General features: G+C 51.3%; 1 protein-coding gene across 4 annotated transcripts in view; it reads left to right on the forward strand.

The window, feature by feature from the left end:
• Positions 1-20,846, forward strand: part of PDE9A (phosphodiesterase 9A) — a 108,068-nt gene that overhangs the window by 69,543 nt on the left and 17,679 nt on the right. For all 4 annotated transcript variants that reach the window (XM_055414577.2, XM_055414590.2, XM_055414581.2 and 1 more), the window contains exons 5-9: positions 1,936-1,990; positions 2,860-2,930; positions 12,268-12,352; positions 19,005-19,086; positions 20,638-20,712. In XM_055414577.2, the coding sequence (XP_055270552.1) occupies positions 1,936-1,990; positions 2,860-2,930; positions 12,268-12,352; positions 19,005-19,086; positions 20,638-20,712 (368 nt within the window). The remainder of the gene's footprint in view (positions 1-1,935; positions 1,991-2,859; positions 2,931-12,267; positions 12,353-19,004; positions 19,087-20,637; positions 20,713-20,846) is intronic.

Raw genomic sequence — 20,846 nt, forward strand, 5'->3', positions numbered from 1 at the left:
ATAAACCATACTCTGTTTGGTTGTGGTTCTTTTAAATTTGTTGTAGGTTTTCTGTGTGTGTGTACCAACAAATGGTCTATTTTGGTATATGCTTCATAGGCACAGGGCTTCCCTTGTGGCTCTGCTGGTAAAGAATCTGCCTACAGTGCAGGAGACCTGGGTTTGATATCTGGGTTGGGAAGATCCCCTGGAGAAGGGAAAGGCTATCTACTCCAGTATTCTAGCCTGGAGAATTTCATGGACTGTATATAGTCCATGGGGTCACAAAGAGTCGGACACACCTGAGCGACTTTCACTTCATAGGCACCTGAAAAGAATGTGCAACTGTTGATGGACTTTTAAATATATCTCAGGACTGAGACAGACCATTAACTCTTGAAGGTTATGTGATACACTTTTGCCCAAGATTTTAGAGTAAGTGATCTAAAATACTGCTGAGTTCACCAAGGAGGCCTGTGAAGCCTTCTCACTGGTGGGTCCTGCAAATGGAGCCACCATTTTTTCTTCCCTGGGGGATCTGGTCCTCTCTGAAGGATAGAACTTTGATCAGCTCAACATGTGGCTCAATAAAGTTTCCTGGCTGACATTTTAACCCTTGTATTTCCAAGAGATATGATGGGACATCGTTTTCCTTCTTATCAAGTCAGAGGAAACCTTGGGTCATCTGGTCTACCCTTTCATTTGGCAGGTGAAGGAATGAGGTCCTAGAGGTTATTTTAGATTATTTTTTAAAATACTTTTGTGAAGTTAACGTAAGTTATTATAGAAGTATATTAGATATAGAGAAACAAAAATAAGGAAAAAAGCTTATATATAATCTTACAAGTAAAAAGTAACTACTATTATTATTTTGGAGTATACTCTCCCATGTTTTAAGAAATAGAATCACACTGTATTATGACTTTCTTAGTTTAATAATAAGCGTGAACATTTTTCTAAGATATTACTCCTAGTAGAAGAATATGTTTCCACAGTACATATACACCATACCACATTTAAATGGTATAAGTGATGTCCATTTGATGGACATATAGGCCATTACAGTTTTCACTGTGTTAAATAACGTCGTGATGAACATCTTTTGTGTCTATATATATGGTTTTTCCTAGAATTGGAAACAATAAACCAGAGCACGTGAACATTTTTAGCTTTTGAGCCCTGTTGCCAAATTGGATTATTGGGGATTTTGTTTGTCTGGACAGGCTTGGCTTGGTTTTGATTTGTGTTGGTTTTAGAGTCTATATGGAAGCTTACGCGAGTTCAGGAGGAAGCCTTGTTTAGGTCCCCAGAGTTTTAGGGTGTGAACTAAACAGCCACCTGGAACCAAGGGAGAGCCCACCCTTCCCAAGAGCATAGAGTGGCTAGAATGGTGCCATGCATTCCACACCTTTCTATGAGGCGTCCTGCATCGGGCCCGGTCAGGAAACAGGAAAATGGGCAGGTACATACAGCCTGGGGTCTGAACCTTGTAAACCCAGCTGCCCAGCCCAGTTTTATGTGCCAGGCAACAGAGGGACAAACTCGCTCACCCCGGCCGCTTCCTCTCTCTGGGACCTACCGTGAGAACAGTGTGTGTTGCACTCCGAATATGCCTTGAACTTTCTGTCATAGTGATTGCCCCCATAAAACGGACCAGGGCGCCGCATGAAAGTGTCCCGTATTTAAAGGCCATTCCTGCCTGCTTTTATGGCTGGTGCTGACTGCAGGAGGATCACAGCCCCGGCCACTCTGCCTCAGCTCCACTAAGAGCTGTCCTGGGGGAAAGGGCATCTGAAGCTGGACGGGAAACCTGGGCCCAGGAGAGGCCCTGCTGCTGACCAGTGGCCACAGCACCCCCCTCAGGTACCCAGGCAGCTTCTGGGCACGGCGTTGGGGTTCAGCCCGTGGTCCACAGAGCACACCCTTTTCCATCAGTCTTTCTTTTCTCATCTGCAGAGAAAGAAGAACTGATCCAGAACGTGCTGACGCAGGTGGCGGAGCAGTTCTCAAGGTACAGAATGTTCTGGATGCATCCTTTCCAGGGCTGGGTACTCTTTCTCTTCTTGGCGGGTGGGCCCCTTGCCGTGAGGCTGTCTCAGCCCATGGGCTCTCATCCATCACTTCCTCGGAGAAGCTACCTGCCTGGTGGGGTCCTTTGGGGAATTCTGTAACTAAGCCAGCATGCATGGGGTCCAGGAGAGGCTTGCCTGCTGGTGCTTTCAGAATGAGAACCCGTGTTGCTGGGAATGTCCTCAGCTGGCTCTTCTGGGGCGAGGACTTCAGCCTGTGGGAGTTGACAGCACAGAGATCCCTTGTGGATGTCTGGCTCACTCTTCATTCTGACTTACGCTGCCGGTTCTGGGGTCAGTGCTTTGTGTTTTCTCAGTTACCTCCTGTGGCATCTTACTGCCCCCAGGGTAGTTGAAATGGGAAGAAGCCATAGGGTATTTTCTTAAAGCCTAAGAGTTGTTGAACTGAATGGGTTGGAGCCCAGAGAAGGGCACACCAGCTGCCTAAGGTGGTCTGTGCCCAGCAGGACAGGGTGTGTGTGTGGTGGGGGTGTTGGTCTATGCAAGGGGTGAGCAGAGAACCTAGGTCCTCCCCAGAAAACATCTGCTCACTGCCCAGGTATGGGGAGTAATCACACCCGCTCTGTGTTCCGGCCTTGGAAAATAATTCGAGATAATTCCAGTGTGTCCTTTTCCTTCTCCCCGCCCGCCTCCAACTCCCATGAGTTCCTTAAAAGCAACTCCTCTGTTTGGGCCCCTCACCAGCCCACCTGTAGGCCTCACCATGGAAAGGAGCCGGCAGATGTTGACTGAACCCACTTTGACTTAGAGAATTTGAGGAGTTATGTTGTTTTGTTTTTTTCCTTCCCAGAGCTTTTAAAATCAACGAGCTGAAAGCTGAAGTTGCAAATCACTTGGCAGTGCTAGAGAAACGCGTTGAATGTGAGTGGCATGTTGATGCCTTTTCGCTGATGTGTCTTTTGAACCTCAGTTTAAATTAAACCACTTAAGCCGTGGTGCGTGATGATAGCAGGGGAGGTGAGGCTTGGAGCAAATGTCTTTGTGAAATACTCAGTACTTTGAAGTTAACAAAGGCTAGAAGAGTGATGAATCTTAAGCGTTCTATTCTGTTTTAAAAGTAACCCAGTAACTCGCAGCATGTTAGAAGTACACGGTAATTTGCAGTCCGGTATGTGCCATCACATGGTATGTGTCGTGGTAGCACAGAAGAGCACAGAGGGAACCACGGGGCTTCCTAGACCGAGACCCCCAGAGAGGAACCTCTGCAGAACAGCTTGTGTGTGTCTCTTTCTACCTAAATGAGAAAACACCAACCCATACTCTGTGGTTTCACAATTTTAGGGGAAGATGTCTACTGAATGACCACCAAGTGTTGACTCAGTGACCAAGTAGCTAAAACTCCAGAAGATAACAGCTTCCAGTCAGTCACCCTTTGTGTCCCATCTGTAAATTACGGGGCAGTGCTTGAATTCCTTGTGGTCCACAATTCCCCGCCCAGGGCCCAAAGAGATGGCTCTTTGTTAGTGTCAAAGTTAATGTCAAGGTTAATGGCTCCTGGGCACTGCATTTCCTGACTCGTGGAGTGAGTAAGCAGATTTCAGGTGTGCGGCTGTCGGGATGGCATCACAGCCTCTACCTGGCTAACTCATTGAAGGTCACTTTTCATACCTTGTATGAACTGCTTGGTTAATGGCTCCTGGGCACTGCATTTACTGACTCGTGGAGTGAGTAAGCAGATTTCAGGTGTGCGGCTGTCAGGATGGCATCACAGCCTCTACCTGGCTAACTCATTGAAGGTCACTTTTCATACCTTGTATGAACTGCTTGGTTTTTTCCAAGAAAAAAAATTCATGATCATGTCCAAAACCAATTCGCCTAAAGAACTTAAATCGTGATTTACAGTCACCGTTTTCAAAGTGCGGTAGTGTTTTTTAAATCCATTTGGTCATTAGAGCTGCAAAACAGTTCTGTTTTCCCCATTGACAGTGAAGGAGCCAAAGAGATTAAGTGACCTGCTTGAGTTCATTCAGCAAATTGGAAAAGTAAATACCATAAAGAAGGCTGAGCATCGAAGAATTGATGCTTTGAACTGTGGTGTTGGAGAAGACTCTTGAGAGTCCCTTGAAGTGCAAGGAGATCAAACCAGTCAGTCCTAAAGGAAATCAGTCCTGAATATTTATTGGAAGGACTGATGTTGAAGCTAAAGCTCCAATACTTTGAAAGGAAGAACTGATTCACTGGAAAAGACTCTGATGCTGGGAAAGATTGAGGGAAAGTGGGAAAGGGGTCAACAGAGGATGAGACTGCTGGATGGCATCATCAATTCAATGGACATGAGTTTGAGCAAACTCCAGGAGATAGTGAAGGACAGGGAAGCCTGGCATTGTGCAGTCCGTGGGGTTGCAAAGAGTTGGACAAGACTTAGAGACTGAACAACAAGCCCTGGGGTCCTAGGGGGCAGCTCTCACCAGCACTGTTCACCATGAAGAGCTGGGGATTTGGGGGGAGGCTCGAGGAATAACAGGTTAGAAAGCTGCTGTGGCAGCTGGCCTTGTAGCCATTGCCACAGACACTGGTTGTGGCTGCATTGAGCAGAAAAGAGGTTTTGCCTTCAAGGGATTTGTGGGGGGTGGGGGGGTCCCCTGGGTGCTGAGAGTGTCAGGACAAGGCTCCTCAGTAGCTGTGCAGCAGGACCAATGCCCCACACGCCACAGAGAGCTAATGCTGCGAGGACTCGGATCTGGCAGATCTGAGCCCCGGATGTACAGTATCCCCAGCACCCCAAGATCAGTGCCGGGACCCCCACAGCTTGTGCCACTGCTGCAAACATCAGGCTTCTCTGTTCACCAACTGCAGGTCCAGAGTCTGGACAGAGTGGACCCCATGCCCACACACACACACACACCCCGCCCCCTACCCCTGCCCACTGCAGGGAAGGCCAGAGAAACTGAGTATGTTAGTTTCCTGTGGTTGTCATGTCAAAGCACCCAAACTAGGGGGCTTGGAACAACAGGAATGAATTCTCCCAGTCTGGAGGCCAGATGCCCGAGGTCAAGGTACAGCAGGGCCAGTTCCCCCTGGAGGGATCCTGTCCCGAGCCTGCTGTGGCTTCCAGGCTGCCCGCGGGCTTGGCGTGTGGCCGTCACTGCAGGCTGCTGCTGCCTGCACTCAGCCTCCCCTGCCCACCTTTGTACTCAAGTCTCCCTCTACCTTCCCGCATCAGGCACCTCTCTGTGGATTTTGAGCCCGCCCTCACCCAGGACGATCTGATCTCAGGATCCACTTCCTAAACAAAGCCACACTTGCATTCTGGGGATCAGGGTGTGAGCCCCTCCCTTCGTGGCTGTTATTCAATTGCTCAGTCACGTCCGACTCTTTGAAGCCCAGGGACTGCTGAATGCCAGGTTCCTCTGCCCTTCACCATCTCCTGGAGTTTGTTCAAACTCATGTCCATTGAGTCGGTGATGCCATCCAACCATCACATCCTCTGTCGTCCCCTTCTCCTCCTGCCTCAATCTTACCCAGCATCAGGATCTTTTCCAATTAGTTGGCTTTTCATATTAGGTGACCAAAGGATTGGAGCTTCAGATTCAGCGTCAGTCTTTCCAATGAATATTCAGAGTTGATTTCCTTTAAGATCGACTGGTTGGATCTCCTTGCAGTCGAAGGGACCTTCAAGAGTCTCCTCTAGCACCACAGTTCAAAAGCATCGGTCTTCAGCACTCAGCCTTCTTTATGGTCCAGCTCTCACATCCATACATGACCACTGGAAAAACCATAGCTTTGACTCTACAGACCTTTGTCGGCAAAGTGATGTCTCTGCTTTTTATCACATTGTCCAGATTCATCATAGCTTTTCCCTTTGTCTCTTATGGGGGAACAATTCAACTCACTGCTGTGAGCATTTGCTGTTTCATCTTCTGCAGTGGGAGGCAAGCCCCACTTCCCACCAAGCCCCATGGGGTAGAACTGTCCACACGTGGGAAGTGGTTCAGCCAGAGATCACAAAAAGCATTCACTGCTGAGTCACTGCCTACACTTACAGAGAAGAACCGTCTTCCATTACCACCTGGAAAGCAGATGCCTGGCGGGTGGAGGGGGGCGGCAGGTGCCTCCTGCTTCACCCTCCCCTCCTCCAGCTCCACCGGCCCCTTCCTGCACAGAAGCCAGCTCCAGGCCTTCCATTCTTTGTACACAGACGGGTTAAAGGGGCCGTTAATTAATTTTCAGAACTCCTGCCGAGAGCTGTGAGACCGAGGGCTTCCGGTCTCTGGCCATGAGAGCAGCAATCAGGCAGAGAAGTGTCTGTATTTTGCCCTCAAGTGGCTCATGGATTGAGGACCGTTAAAGGACAGAGCCCCGGGAACCGTCTTCCCGGCCTGTCCTTGCCCCAGATCCTCCAGAACTAGTTTGAATCTCCTCCCAGGGCTCTTGTGTGAATCACAGAAGTCACACACATGCACACAGGTAACCAGGAAGACACGGTCCAGGCTCACGAGATCACAGTTACTCCTGTTTTTACTAGTTGTCTTCATTCTAGCTCCGGAGACCTGGGCCCTGAATGGGAGGGATGGAGGGGGCTTGCATTTCTCAGGGGGAGGAGGGGGTCAGGGTTAGGGTTCCAGGCACTTAGGCCAGCTGGATCGTTGGGGTTGGGGAGCGCTCTGGGCAGCAGGTTACTCCCAGCCCCAGTTTAGTACTTCTCCCCATGTCAGCCCCCAGCACCACCACCTCCTCCTGGCTGCCCACCCTGCACAGGAAGGTAGGGGTTCACACACCACAGAAGGTGGTTCTTGTGCCCCTTGAACTCCACTTGGCTTTAGTCCTGTCCTTTCCTGGCGCTTGTGGCTGACTGCTCCCTAGCTTCCCAGGCTCCACCGTTAACATGGAAATGACTACAGTTGCCTCACCTGAGCTGAGCCCCCAGGGCAGGGGGTATGAGTTCCAAAGAGCCACCCAGACGTAGCATCTGTGCCTCCCCCAAAGACATCATGGAGACCCTGGAAGTGGACAGAGGACGCCTTCTGGGCAGGGGTCCGGCAGTCAGACCTCTGCCATCAGTCCGTTGGGGAACTGGTCACCCCAGACTCTCAGAAGGCCAGTCCTGACCCTGCACTGCTGCCAGAAGCAAGCCGGCCTGTGAAGGCTGACAGGCCGCTCTACTAGGCCCGGCCAGATGAGGACACACACACACACAGAGCGGCACACACACACAGAGCTACAGAGGCACACACACAGAGGCGCATACACACACAGAGGTACACACACACACAGAGGTATACACAGAGACACACATACACACACACAGAGGCACGCACACACAGAGGCATGCACACAGACACACAGAGGCACACACACAGACACACACACAGACACACAGAGGCAAACACACACAGAGGCATGCACACATACAGAGGAACACACAGAGACACACAGAGGCACACACAGAAACACACACACACAAAAGCACACACAGAGACATGCACACATACAGAGGAACACACAGAGACACACAGAGGCACACACAGAAACACACACACACAAAAGCACACACAGAGACATGCACACATACAGAGGAACACACAGAGACACACAGAGGCACACACAGAAACACACACACACAAAGGCACACACAGAGACATGCATACAGACACACACACACAGAGGCACATACGCACCTGTACATGTAGACACACACAGAAACATAGGCACATATACTCAATAATACACAAACCCTTACATACATACACATATGAACAGACATGTGCGCCATGCTCACGCACGTACGCACTGTGTCTGGTGTGTCTGAGCTACTACTGCTTCTGAGGTCCAGAGAGGCACCAGCTAGAACTGCCCGTCTGTAAACCACGTTACATTGGTTTGACTTGTGTTTGAATGGAATTTCCTGCTTTTTTTTTTTTTTAACCTTCTCAAGTGTTTAATTTTTTGGAGTCAAATATAAATTTTTCTGTAGCTCTTAATTCACCTTAAAGGCTTTCCTTCCTTTTCTACAGAATGTTTTCCTTCTTCGGGAGGCTGGGGTCTCGCTTAGGTGGAAGGCTGCTTTAAACACAGGACCCCCAGGGCCTCCTCTTGCTTCCCAGCTGGAGGTGAACCATCCAGGGCACTCCCTCCCTCCCTCCCTTTCTTCTTGCTTGCAGGACAGGCCCAGGCACCCTGCAGGCACGGGGCAGCCCTGCTCCCATCCAGCCTTTGTCCTTGCCCGTGCGTGCCACGTGCTTAGTCGCTCAGTCACGTCTGACTCTTTGCAACCTCATGGGCTGTAGCCCATCAGGCGCCTCTGTGCGTGGGATTCTCCAGGCAAGAATACTGGCATGGGTAACTGTTACCTTCTCCAGGGGATCTTCCTGACCCAGGGATCAAACCAGTGTCTCTCACGCCTCCTGCATCAGCAAGTGGGTTCTTTACCACTAGCGCCACCTGGACGCGAGTTCCATCCCTGGATCAGGAAGATCCCCTGGAAAAAGGTATGGCAACCCACTCCAGTATTCTGGCCCAGAGAACCCCATGGACAGAGGAGCCTGGCGGTCTACATCCCTGCCCAGGCCTGGCCCAAAACCTAAACACTGGAGAGCTGGCCCTGGGGGCCTGAGTTTACAGCCAGGTCAAGCAAACAACCCAGAAGACTGAAACCAAACCTTGCTTTTCTTTTTGTCACTCGGGAAATGTGCTTTATGCAAATTCCTTAGCAGAGTTCTTGGCAGAAATGCTGAAACACGGCTCTATTCCTGTGTGTCTGTAAACAATTTTCAAAGCTCTGCAGCCCCGCCAGGGCCTATCCTGCCCACAGTAGCCTCTCAGGAGACCCCGACGGGTCTTGGGGAAGGACAAAACAGGACAGAGCTGCCTCCATGACCACCCTCTTGCTCCTGCCCACTGAGGCCCCATTCCTGAAGCCAGAATCCTTCTTAGTGAATCATTCCTGAACATTCTCCTCCAGGGCAGCTGTGACCAGCAGAGGCCCATGGAGCCGCTTCTAAAGTCCGAGAGAGGCCAGCAGAGTCCCTACGATGCTCAGGCCGCCAGTCTGGGGCTCTGGTCTGTGTCCACGTGTGTTTAAAGTTTGGGACTCACGAGTGGGCCCAGATGAGGGCAGCTGACATTGTCCCCACCACGGGGCCTCACTGGGTCGCCACAGGACCTGGGGGAGGCCCAGTGCAGTCGGCCTTCTCACTCCCTCAGGATCTTCCAAAAGGGAGCCTGGTGTCCAGTAAGGCCTGGGAGGAGCTGCCCCAGGTCCATGCGTACCTGCATCTGCCCGGCACCTTCCAGCTTCTTCCCTGAGCTCTGGCACTTTAATCCCATGACACGTTGTTTTCTCGTCCATTGATGAATGCACTTTTTGCCATCTCATTGCTCACCATCAGTTCCCTTGGCAACCAGTCTCCATTTCATAAGCATCTTTGCCGTAAATTCTGGATCTCTGAGATTCAGATAAGTGATATCATACCATGTAGCCCAAAAGACTGAATCTTAACATCACCCCCAATAAATGGCCAAGGAATCTGATCTACATCAATTCCAATATACATTTGATCAAACATCAGGTAGCCACCAAGAGCCGTGAGCTAGTGGGCAGCTGCTAACAGGAGCATCCTTGACCTTGATGATGGAAAAAAGCAAATGAGAAAACAGAGCGGCATGATCCCCAAATTTGTCTTTATTTTTTAAGAAATTTTTTTGATGTGGATCATTTTTAAAGTCTTTATCTAATTTATTACAGTATTGTTTCTATCTTATGTTTTAGTTTTTTGGCTTCGGAGTATATTAGATTTTAGCTCTCCAACCAGGTATTGAACCCCGGGCCCCCTGCATTGAAAGACGAAGCCTTAACCACTGGATTGACAGGAAAATCTCCTGTCTTTTTAAAAATAAGAGTAAATTGATAGATATTAAGAACGCATGGGGGTGGGAGAGAAAGGCCTGCAAGGATACACACACACACATATATAATGTTGTTGTTCAGTCGCTCAGTCGTGTCTGACTCTTTGCGACCCCATGGACTGCAGCACGCCAGGCTTCCCTGTGCTTCACTATCTCCTGGAGCTTCCTCAAACTCATCTCCATCGAGTTGGTGATACCGTCCAACCATCTTATCCTCTGTCATCCCCTTCTCCTCATGCCTTCAATCTTTCCCAGCATCAGGGTCTTTTTCAGTGAGTTGGCTCTTGGCATCAGGTGGCCAAAGTATTGGAGCTTCAGCCTCAGCATCAGTTCCTCCAATGAATATTCAGGATTAATTTCCTTTAAGATTGACTGGTTTGATCTCCTGGCAGTCCAAGGAACTCTTTAAGAGTCTTCTTCAACACCATATAATAGTAAATGAATTCTTTTCTGGCCCAGTGGGCTCATGGATACATTTTTAAATACTCTTCTTTGATAGGCCCTGTGTTTGCTCCATTTTCTGTAGTAGTCATAGATTATTTTGTATTCAGAAAAGTGATGCTGGAAACATAGTGAGTGTAACAGTGGAGCCTGACTGGCAGGACACCGCTGCCCTGTTTGGACTATACACCATGCTCTGTCTCTTCCCCACATGGATTCCCTTTTTGGATCCAAGTCTATGCCGCATGCCAGGTCCCTTCTCCAGCTGTAGTCCCCTTTCTGAAATTTTCTGCCCTTCACGTGTTAGCAGCCCTTTCCTGGGCCCCTTCCTGCCACTGATGTTGACTCCACTGTATGTTCCAGTGACAGACACGGCTGCGATGTAGTCCCCTCCTCCGAGGGGTGAGCGTCTTGCGGTGGGACTGAGGCTGAGGAGTGCCCTAGGCAGGTGCACACTCCTGGTCCCAATGCAAACCTTTACGGTGTGTGCTGCTGCATTTCTTCTTGGGAGTGGACCCAAGCTTCCGTCCAACTCTTAACAGGGTCCATGATGCAAGAAAAGACAGAGCATCCTACCCCAAAGGAGGGTGTGGGGTCCCAGTGGGAGCTCGAAGTACCGATGTCATTTCCTACCCCCTCCACCTCACTGCCCCGCATCCTGGTACAGAAGGGAGGAGGTGGTTTTTTAGCCTCTGCCTTGGCATCCCACATGGCACATAAGCAGGTCACCAGGACCAGATTCAAAGATCAGATCCTCCAGATTCCTGCCACATAGACGGAAAGACACTGTGGTTTCACAAAGCCTGGCCCCCGCTCGGCCCCTGACCCTGAAATGTTTAGAAAACCCGCCCAGGGAGGTTCTAGTTCCTGCCTGTCTGCCCAGGGCGGTGCTGGGAAAATTTCCACCGCCGTGAGCTCCAGAGCTGCTGACAGCTCCTCCAGGCGGGAGGGGATTAATGGAAACCAGCGGAAGTCACCGAGCTGCTTTGTTTTTCTTTTAGAAATCATCTGCATTTTATTTTTAGCCATATTCAGAGCCACGCTTGATGAAAAGGGGGATGAGTGGCATCGTGGGTAGTATCTTTTTGCATAAAAATTGAGGTGTGATTACAAAGTAACAAAGCTCATCTTTTTTATTTCTTATGAACTGACTCTAGTCTGAAAGCCTTTCCAAAGCTGGCAGCATTTCTGGGCTAAATATGCACCTGCCAAGTGTGTATGTCTTGAAGTTGAATACTCGCTTGTGGGTGTAAGCACCAGTTCATCCTTTGATGAAAAACAAAATAGTAGTGTTCTGACAAGGGACCCACCCCCCTCACCACAGCACCCCGGAAGTATGACCAAGCCTGGGGTCCTTCTCCGGGCCTGTTCATTTCTCAGCATTTCAAGTATGGACTTCTCCTGGTTAACTGCTCTACAGGATCTTAAAGTGCAAAGCTCCTTATCTTAATGAAATTTTCATTCTTGCTGGGAAGCTGTGATTTTGCCCCCTGAACCTTCCATTGCATTTTGATACCCTGGGAACACATAACCCCCTTCTTCTTTGGGGAATAAAAGACACTCTGTCCTGGATCCTCAGCTGGTGCTTAAGGGTATGGAGAGAAAGCAAGAAGTGGGTGAGGGCAGAGTGGAGATTCATGGAGTGGGGTGGGGGAGGGGCTCCCATCCTAGAGGGACCATGGGCCTGAATGCGATGAACAGGTGTGTGTCTGGGGGCAGCTGTGTTTCAGCTGAGTGAGGGGGAGGCCAGAGAATCAGCAGGGTGGGCGGGAGTGGGAACCAGTGTCTGAGCCAGCCTCCCCTCCTTCCCACTCCCCAGTGGACATGGGGACCGTGGGCGAACCCCCAATTACCAGCCTCCCCATCCTCCGCGTGTATCCATGGTAACCCCCTTGTTTCTCTTGGTCCCCAGTGGAAGGACTAAAAGTGGTGGAGATTGAGAAATGCAAGAGTGACATTAAAAAGATGAGGGAGGAGCTGGCAGCCAGAAGCAACAGGTAAGGTCTGCGCCGGGAGAGGCGCGGGCAGACGGCTGGGGGAGAGCCCTGCGTAGCCATATGGGGCGGAGGGGGCCCTGGGCTTTTTTTTCCCCAGAATCGAGGCTGAAGAATCTGGTTCAGCTGGGCTTGGGTGGGCACCGTCTGGGATCTGCTTTTCAGTTACACAGCTTTCTTCTCATAAAAGAGAGTTTATGGCCGTGGGAGGCGGGAAGGATGACGTCACAGGAGAGGAAGCATCCTACAGGGTTAAGATTCACACCCTCAGCTTGAACAAAGTCGACATCGATTATTTTGAAAAAGGGACCAATTAAAGAAGGGCCTTTGGCTTCCAGAGGACGCGTGTCCTAGGGCCTCAGAGGCCCCGCTTCCGTATGGACGTCCCCACAGCGCAGAGTCAGAGAAGGCAATGACACCCCACTCCAGTACTCTTGCCTGGAAAATCCCATGAACGGAGGAGCCTGGTAGGCTGCAGTCCATGGGATTGCTAAGAGTCGGACACGACTGAGAGACTTCACTTTCACTTTTCACTTTCATGCGTTGGAGAAGGAAATGGCAACCCACTCCAGTGTTCTTGCCTGGAGAGTCCCAGGGACCCCGGAGCCTGGTGGGCTGCCATCTGTGGGGTCGCACAGAGTCGGACACAACTGAAGCGACTTAGCAGCAGCAGCAGCAGCGCAGAGTGACCAGTCAGGGGAGCAATACCACAGTCTGGACACAGAAGTCACTTGTCCCTCAGAACAAGGATCCCTCCGTGCATGCCCCTCAGGAGCTAGGGTGAGGTGCCCAGGCTGCTGAAATCAATGAAAAACACCCCAAGCACTTCTTGGAAAGTGAAGTTTCGGGTGCAGCTGGACCCCTGGCCAAACTGGGGTCAAAGCAGATGTTCATGTTAGGAGTGGAGATGCCCCTGTCATCTGAGATGATGCAGGACGTGGTGCACGCGTGGAGCACTTAGTGTGTGCAGGGCTGGCTGGGCGCTCTCTGATGTGACCAGCTCTTCCTGTCTGCCCTCCGGGGTTGCTTCATGCCCGCGGTCACCCCTCCAGAGCCCGCGTGGTGATGATGTGGCCTATCACCCCCAGAATGCCATACCACTAAGGTGGATGAGCTCTGGTGGGCCTAATGGGACTTAGCAGGACTCCTGGGCCCACTCACAGCCCTGTGCAAACACACCGGATCGTCTTACAAGCCCACCTGACACCCTGAAGGTCATTCTCAGAATTTTCAAAATTGAGGGCAACCTGCTTGGTGGGGAGGGTGGCTGTGTGCGGAGCCTTTGGACCAGGAGGGAATAGGGAAGCTGGTGGTCCCGCCAGAGAGTGGTGAGGCTGGCAGCCTCGGGGTGGGCTCGGGACTAGCCCGATGGGCTCAGAGCCACGTTGGCATATCTTCCCAGGACCACACCATGTTCGTGTCATGCTTGTCATCTAGTTTGGATTCTCTGAGACCAGCCTGGGGCTGGCTGCCTGTGGCCCAGTGCCATGTCTGCTGCAGCGAGAGAGGGCAGGGGTGCGCTCTGGGCCCCGTCCCCCACCTTCCCTCAGTGGAATCGCCTCACCCACAAACACGTTGCATCCATGGAACCCACAGAGCACTTGTGGGAGACAGGTTGCTTTTCTTGAGGTATAGTTGGTTCCCAGGAGGCGCAGTGGCGAAGAGTCTGCCTGCACCACAGAAGACGCAGGTTTGATCCCTGGGTCGGGAAGATCCAAACTAGATCCCCTGGAAAAGGAAATGACAACCGGCTCCAGCATCCTCACCTGGGAAATCCCATCACCAGAGGAGCCTGGTAGGCTGCAGTCCATGAGGTTGCAAAGAGTCAGACGTGATGTAGCGACTGATCACACACGTTATCTGAAGATGCACAGAGTAGGAGGGGGGTTATAATGCAGCCTCTCATCCCTTCTCAGATGACTGACTCCTCACCTTCCTGGAGCAGCCGGGGTGAGTCATGAGCCCCCGCCAGCCAGTCCTGCCCCCTCCAGGTTGCAGGCGCCCTCGTCTGTACAGAGCCCAGTGCGGGGCAGGGGCGAGGCAGTGCCTCCGGTAAGATCTCTGACATGCACTGGCCATTCGGGTCAGATCTCAAGAGAAAAATCAGAATTTCATGCGGTAGTTTATTTTCCCACAGTTCTGAGGGCTAGAAGTCTGAAACCAAGGTGTCAGGAAGGCCAGGCTCTCGGGGGGCCTGTTCCAGGCCTCTCTTCCAGCTTCTGGGGGCGTCGGTGATCCTCGGGGCTCCTTGGCTTGCAGGGCATCACTCCAGGGTCTGCCTCTGTCTCTGCATGGCCTTTCTCTGTGTGTGTCTATCTCTGTGTCCAAGTGTCCCCTGTCAGCAGTCAGCTCACACGGATGTGAGAGCTGGACAGTAAAGAAGGCTGAGTCCTGAAGAATGGATGCTTTTGAACTCTTGAGAGCCCCTTGGACAGCAAGAAGATCAAACCAGTAAATCCCAAAGGAAATCAACCCTGAATATTCATTGGAAGAACTGATGCTGAAGCTGAAGCTCCAATACTTTGGCCACCTGATGCGAAGAGCTGACTAATTAGAAAGGACCCTGATGCTGGTAAAGATTGAGCGCAAGAGGAGAAGGGGATGACAGAGGATGAGTTGGTTGGATGGCATCACCAATTCAGTGGACATGAACTTGGGCAAACTCCAGGAGATAGTGAAGGACAGGGAACGCTGGCGTGCCTCAGTTGATGGGGAAGTTGGGGCTGAGGGTGGGGGCAAAGAATCAGACATGACTTGGCGGCTGAACAACAGTAGTCACGCCGGGTGAGGGGTCACCTTCCTCCAGGATGGCCAATCTGAACTCATTACATCTGTGACAGCCCTGTTCCAAATGAGGTCACAGTCAGAGGTGCTATTAGGACTTCAGGGTATGAGGACACATAGGGGACATAACACATCATGTGAAGAAGACCCGGCTGATCTCAGAGCACAGAGGAGTTGTGATGTCCCCTGCAGGTGCCCCTCTGGGGCAGAGAGAGCTGAGCTGGGCTTATTCAAGCGTTGAAGCCCCTTCCATATGTGCCCCTCCAAGAAGTGCATTCTTTAAGCTCATAGAGTCACGGTAATCTGAAGAGGTGCCCTCCCTGTGTCGTAACCAAGTCTAGAGCGATGTCATCTCAGCCAGCGGTTTTCACAGCAGCCATGTAGGTGAGAGATGAGTAATTGTAACTCTTCAATCAAAAACAGAGTACCGTAAAGTCTCAGACATTGCCAACACAATCGGGAAAAGGAAATCTAGCCTCCTGGGCGTAGGTCTGATCCACAGCAGCATCACCCACTGGGACCCTGGCCCAGGAGCCCGGCGGCTCCCTGTGCCCCATAAAAACAGCCCTGCCCTTTTCTATATGAAGAAATTGACTCAGACGGAGGGTAAGTGGTTTGCACTGGCCCCCTCAGTCTCTGTTGATGGCAGGGTTCCATCCTAACTAATCACACAGAGGGTCAGGCCATTCAGCATCCCAGGACCTGGCTTGTTACCTGGGATCACATGGCTGAGCAGCTCTTTCTGACGATGTCAGCCCAGCTGGGCAGTGGTCCTGCCTATGGTGGGGCTGCGAGAGGAACAAAGGTCCCAGTCCGGGTGAGCCCAGCTCTGCACCTGCTCGGGTGGTCAGTGAGTCTGAAGTGATGACCACCTTCAGCCACCCATGAGCACTCCACAGTGTGGCCTTGGAGCCAGGGTTCTGCATGGACCAAAACCATCTTCCCCCAGGGAATAACAGGATAGTGGTTGGGTTGGATCAGACTCAGACCTACAGACACCCTCGGAGCGGGCAAGAGTCCCCTGAAACCCAGGCCTTGGGTTTCTCTTGACTTTTCCCCAAGAGGAAAGAAGGCGAATTGCCCTCCCAGCTGTAGGGCAAGGTCCGACCCTACTGAGCACATGTCCACAGAGTGGAGCTGGCAGGTTCATCCCAACGGGGCTCGGCGGGAACACTCAGGGCAGCATCCAAGGGCCCTGGAGCCCACCATCTCTGCTTCTGTCCCAAACACATGGCTTTGACCACTGGACTGAGCCCCAGGAGAGGGAGGGCTGGGAGCGCAGAACACAAAAGCAAAAAACAGCCCCAAATAGAAAAGGAGAGACACAACGCCAGAGGCTCTGTCAGCTGAAGGATGCTGGTTCCCGTGGCGACGGGCACAGATGGATCCGGCAGGGGCACCTGGCCGACGTAGGCAGGCCCTGGCAGGACCTCCCAACACTGGGGTTTTCGAGCAAGCAGAGAGAGCCCAGCAGTCAAACCATCCTGGATGGCAGAAGCTTACACAGCCCTCCTGGGAAAGGTGCACAGCTAGCCTGCACAGCACGCGTGCGGATGTTGGTTCAGAAGAGGTTAAAAGCACGAGAAGAATAAGGACAACGCTGCATGTGGTCTTCAGAGTGTGGAAAAGTTCTCACGCTCAGACGTGTGTCAGTGGAAGTTCTCGTGCACAAGGGCGACCCCAGACATCATCTGGTTGCCGCGTTTTCCTGATTTACTCTGTTCCTCTTTTGCTCAGGCTGTCTTAAAATCTCTCTCCACACACGAAGCTGTCCTAAGCACCTTGGATGATTCTCCCAGGCATCGGGTGGAGGGAAGTAGTGGCACACTGAGAAGATCATACTGAGCCTCTGTTTCCAGAAAGGAGCAGGCGTGTTATCCTGAGTTTGCACGTGGTGTAGCCTCCTCCTCAAACCTGCAGACGATACTGCTGGTGGGGAAGAGTCGGGAATAACTGCAGCAACCACAGTGCTCCCAGCTGAAATCCCGTCCAGTGCTTCCCGGATGTTCTTCTGTGTACAGAGACCCAGTTTTTAAAAACAACTATGAAATACCACGTTGTAAATTTTTTTTCACTTACAGAATTGTAAACAATCAATAGATTAAAATCCTGCCTCAGACATTCTGAAGGCTGTGGTCCAGCACTTATTCTCACTCACCAAATGAATGGGTTCTTTTCTTTGTAAATTGTTCTCTATTACTTTTCAGGATATACTGTAGGCAACGTTTCTTTTTCCCTTTTCACCCCAAATCCCCTGGCTTCACATAATACTTGTAATTAGAGATGACATAACAGACCTCCCTGTCGAGGTTCTGTAATGATTTAAATTATTTCTCACTGGGGGACATTCAGAGAGCTTCTGCTCCGGTTTTGTGTTTTTACAGCAATAGATAACGCTGTGGTGAATACCTTTGAGCCGTTTGCTTGCATCTAATTCTTTTCTTAAGGTAAAGTCCCCAGAGGAGGCTTGCAGCTTAAAGGATATGAATTTCTTTATGGCTTTTACAATACGATATGAATTGCTCTCCCAGGAGATGAAACTTTATTTACAGATTTGCATGGGCTTCTGTGTTGGCCCCCGTATCCTGTCTGGGAATCTCATACAAGGCAGGAGCGGGGCAGTTTAGATGCCCCACTGTGTTCCCTTTTTGGGGGGGGACTGGGAGTTCCTTCAAAAGGAGTTAAGATGCCCAGATCTCCTGGAGCAACCCCCACCTGCAGCCCCCAGATGTGTCCCCACAGACCAGCACACTCGGCCCTGACGTTAGAAGGGGGCTTCCCTCCAAAACCATCAGGCTCCATCCGTTCCGTTCTTGTTGCCTCAATGTTAAATGATCAAACGGAGTCAGACAGCAAATTCAGCGTGTGTGTAAGGTGGACAGGTGGGCACGTCCTCAGAGCCCGTCACAGGAGGGGGTTGATGACCTGTGGTCCACCGTACCCTGGCGCCCAAGGAGGATGTGCTTTGGGACGAGGTTGAGCTCTCTAAAGCATCGGCTGTGCGTTTGTGACACGTTAGTGGAAAAGGCAAGCTGCCAGAGAGCGAGCTCAGTACAATTCCATCCTTGTTGAGAAGGACCGGGGGCTGCCCATGTGTGTCCATGCCGAGGAAGGTTCTGGAAGGATGCCCCGAACTTAACAGAAGGCATTTCCAGGCGTGAGATTTAGAGGAAAAAAGTGGGTAAAATTGGACTTACTAGTTTTTTAACTTTACTTCTATGGTTTTTTAACTTTTTAGAGTAAACGTGTCTTACCCACATCATGAGAAAAAGATTTTTAGAAGCCTCTCTAAAGTGAAGAGGACGTGTTTTCTGAGAGCTCAGTATCATCTCAGGAGATCCAGCCGGGGTCCTTGGGGTTTAGCAGTGAGACATCTCTGGCTCTGTGGCTTATTTTTCTGGAACAAATAAGACGAAAGGCATTTGTGGGGTTCAGGTTGGATTGAGTTTGGGGTGTTTTTTAACAGTGTCAATAATATTATTTCTTATCTACTACATGCGGGGCACTGTGCTAGGTTTTCTTCATGTACTCTTTTTTTATGTATTTTAAACTTTTTGTTTTGTGTTGGGGTAGAGCCGATTAACAGTGTTGTGACAGTTTCAGATGAACAGCGAATGGACTCAGCCATTCCTATACATGCATCCATTCTCCCCGCCCCTCCCATCCAGGCTGCCACGTAACATTGAGCAGAGTCCCCTGTGCTGTACAGTAGGACCTTGCTGGTCACCCATTTTAAACATAGCAGTGTGTACATGCCCATCAACTCTGGGGTTTGTTGTTTGGGCTCCAATGAGGTCCCCACAGTTAGCTGCCCAGGCGACACCAAGGCCAAGGTGGCGGTGCCAGAAGTAATCTTTGCTTTTCTCTTCAGGACCAGCTGTCCCTGCAAGTACAGTTTTTTGGATAACAACAAGAAGTTGACGCCTCGACGCGATGTCCCCTCTTACCCCAAGGTAAGATGACAGCCTGCCTGTGAAGAAACCACCATCTGTGTTCACAGCCTCAGGGCACCCCCCCCCCCCCGCCCACCTCTGGCCCCACCCAGGGCCGCCCTGGCCTCCCAGCCCCACTGACTGCAGTCTGCAGGTTTGCAAAGCCAGCTCTCGCCAGGGCCCCGGCGGTGGCATGCTTCTATTATTCTTAGGCAAAATATATTTTCTCATTGACATTTGTTTAGCGTAAGTGGTCCCAGACCACAGCTTACTGCCATGAGATCATAGCTCCTCGCTGGTATCCACCCAGCCCCCATTGCCAACTCAGTGAACAAACGGTTCTGACACTCAAATGTTACTTGAAAGAACTTTCATTTTTAACTAAATTATTTATAATCTGCTTCATTGCATCTCCTATCCCTGAACAATATGTAGTTATTATGAGAAGTTTTGCTTTTGGGTCACAGAGGATGTATCAGTTACAGGAGAGAGGCCCTTGTGAGAGCGGGCAATGCCCTGGGAATTGGGAGGGTCCACAAAAGACGGGTCCCATGATGGTGGTCCTCCGTCTCACAATGCCTTCAGCTGGAGACTGAGCAGGATCCTGGCCCAACTGAGTTTTACATATTTGCCCACTAAGATCTGGGCTTTGCCAAGACCAAGATCCTCCAGACGGGGGTGGGGGACTAAGGTTGCTGGCCGTGCACACGGCCGACCCCCCAACCCGCCACCGTTCCCACAGCAGCAGAGTGCCTTCCAGAGCTGCCAGGGGTCTCCCTGACTTGGATATGAAAGACACACTGAATATTGTCCGAGGTCATCATGTGGACCCAAGTGGCCCTTTCCCATAGGAATACACAGCCCACTCCTTGGGACTCTGCCCTGGCAGTCACAAGGCCCTGCCAGGGTCCCGAACAAAAGGCACCCATCTTCCACAGAGGTTCCTTTTAAAAACACAAACAGAAAGACCTAGGAGATGACTGGATTTAATTCCAAAACACCGTGACTGTCTTGTCTACGGTCTTCTGTTTGCTCTGACAACGTAACCTAAACTCCGGTGTTCCATAGAATCCACAAGCTGTGCTGTTACAGCCCACGGTGAAACTAGTGACAGGTTCCAAAAGCAAACCTCAGAAGAGCTTCTAAGCCAGTATTTGAATGTGTGCCAACTTTTTTCCCCCTCGATTTCCCTTTATTGTATTTTTTAAAGTCAGGTTTCTCGGGCTGTCATTAGCACATGGTAAGGGCCGCCTTCTGCGGTGTGGAGCACTGTCAAGCATGACAGGCTTACATGGCCATGTGCCCTCCCCCACAATCAGGGGTGAACGTTGTGTGTCCCCCAGATGCCCCCTTGGCCCCTGCTTGGGTGGTCCTGAAGCACTCCCCCAGCCCCAGCCCCCACTGGTGGGGTGTCTGCCCCTGTAGCAGTCCCCCTCCAGAACTCTCATGGGTGTGGCCTTGAGGATGGACCCAGGTGTCCTGAGAGGGGGTAGGAGGGCAGGGAGAAGGTGTGGCAGGCCTTTGTCCAGCACAGAGCCCGGAGCCAGCTCACACTGCTCCCCGTCCTTCCAGTACCTGCTGTCCCCCGAGACCATAGACGCCCTGCGGAAGCCCACCTTCGACGTCTGGCTCTGGGAGCCCAATGAGGTGAGTGCGAGAGCCATCGGAATGGGTGCCAGCCTCAGGGACCAGGCGGGAGGCATCCCCATCCCTCCTCTCTCTCTTCTCTTCCTTTTAACTTGCTTCCCCAGTTTTGCAGCCAGACTGCCCCTTGGGCTCGG

The sequence above is a fragment of the Moschus berezovskii genome, chromosome 1, assembly GCF_049115385.1.
Source record: "Moschus berezovskii isolate FMDL1 chromosome 1, NW_MosBer_1.0, whole genome shotgun sequence".
Taxonomy (NCBI): domain Eukaryota; kingdom Metazoa; phylum Chordata; class Mammalia; order Artiodactyla; family Moschidae; genus Moschus; species Moschus berezovskii.